At 36.5% G+C, this 1,196-nt stretch overlaps 1 protein-coding gene across 1 annotated transcript; it reads left to right on the top strand.

Moving 5' to 3' along the window:
* Nucleotides 1-25: 25 nt before the first annotated feature.
* On the top strand, nucleotides 26-1,048 carry EIN_139670 (tyrosine protein kinase, putative; the record flags this gene model as incomplete). Its single annotated transcript, XM_004183428.1, has 1 exon — nucleotides 26-1,048. One exon carries the CDS (start codon nucleotides 26-28, stop codon nucleotides 1,046-1,048), a length of 1,023 nt encoding a protein of 340 aa, XP_004183476.1.
* Nucleotides 1,049-1,196: the final 148 nt, after the last annotated feature.

Below are 1,196 nucleotides of genomic sequence, written 5' to 3'. Positions count from 1 at the left end.
TAAAAGTGATCAAACCAAATTTGCAATGAGAACGGAGCCGGAAATAGTTGTATTAAAGAAAGGGTTTGCATGTGAATTTACACTGATTATAGCACCATTTTGCACATCTAAAATCGACACAACAATTCTGATCATTTCCAAATCACTTCAAAGTGGTAAAGAGAGTTTTGATGATATACGAATGAGTGGGGTAACAGCACAATCAACTCGAATTGATCCAGACGAAATCATTGAAGAGAAGAAAATAGGTGAAGGATCGTTTGGCATCGTGTCTAAAGGCACATTCAGAGGCAATCAAGTTGCCATTAAAAAACTGAAACAACGGGTTGTTATAGATAACAACACAAAGAACGATGAGTTTGAAAATGAAGTCTTGATGTTAGATAAGTTCAGGTGTGAGTATATCGTCCATTTCTATGGCGCTGTGTTTATCACAACAAAAGTGTGTATGGTCACCGAATATGCGCCATTTGGGTCGTTACAAAATTTGATAGACACTAAAAAGAGTGACGAATTTGGTCTTAAATTGCGAGTGAAAATGTGTCTTGATGCTATAAAGGGAATTGTGTATTTACACACAAATGGGATTTTACACAGAGACATCAAGCCAGACAACATCTTAGTCTTTTCGTTAGATCTGAGTTGTACAGATGTTACTAATGCAAAATTGACTGATTTTGGAAGTGCAAGAAATGTCAATTTACTGATGACGAACATGACATTCACAAAGGGTATTGGAACACCAAAGTACATGGCGCCTGAAATCCTTCAGAAACAAAAATACAAGGAAAGTGCAGACGTCTATTCATTTGCAATGACCATGTACGAGATATTTATATGGGGAGAGGCCTTCCCAAGAGAAATGTTTAGATATCCATGGGAGGTAGTCAATTTCATAACAGGTGGAAGACGACTTGACAAACCGGCAAATATGGACAATGCGTTGTTTAAGATAGTAAGCGATTCATGGAGAAACAATTCAAATGAGCGAAATGACGCGTGTAAAATAGAAAAAAGTCTTGGTGAGTATTATTTGAGTCTGAATTGATTTATTGTTGATTGAATTTGTGTTAAGTAACAAAATGAATGATAAGATTGACTTATTTAGAGGCAACAGCAGATGGCATAGTATTACTGTACAGTTGATCGCCATGCTACTCATTATAGCGTCATAAGCATGGAATCACAGAAGACAT

This window comes from Entamoeba invadens (genome assembly GCF_000330505.1).
Source record: "Entamoeba invadens IP1 unplaced genomic scaffold scaff_1105074724366, whole genome shotgun sequence".
Taxonomy (NCBI): domain Eukaryota; phylum Evosea; order Mastigamoebida; family Endamoebidae; genus Entamoeba; species Entamoeba invadens.
Note: the sequence above shows the minus strand (reverse complement) of the source record. Positions and strands in the feature narration are given on the sequence as shown.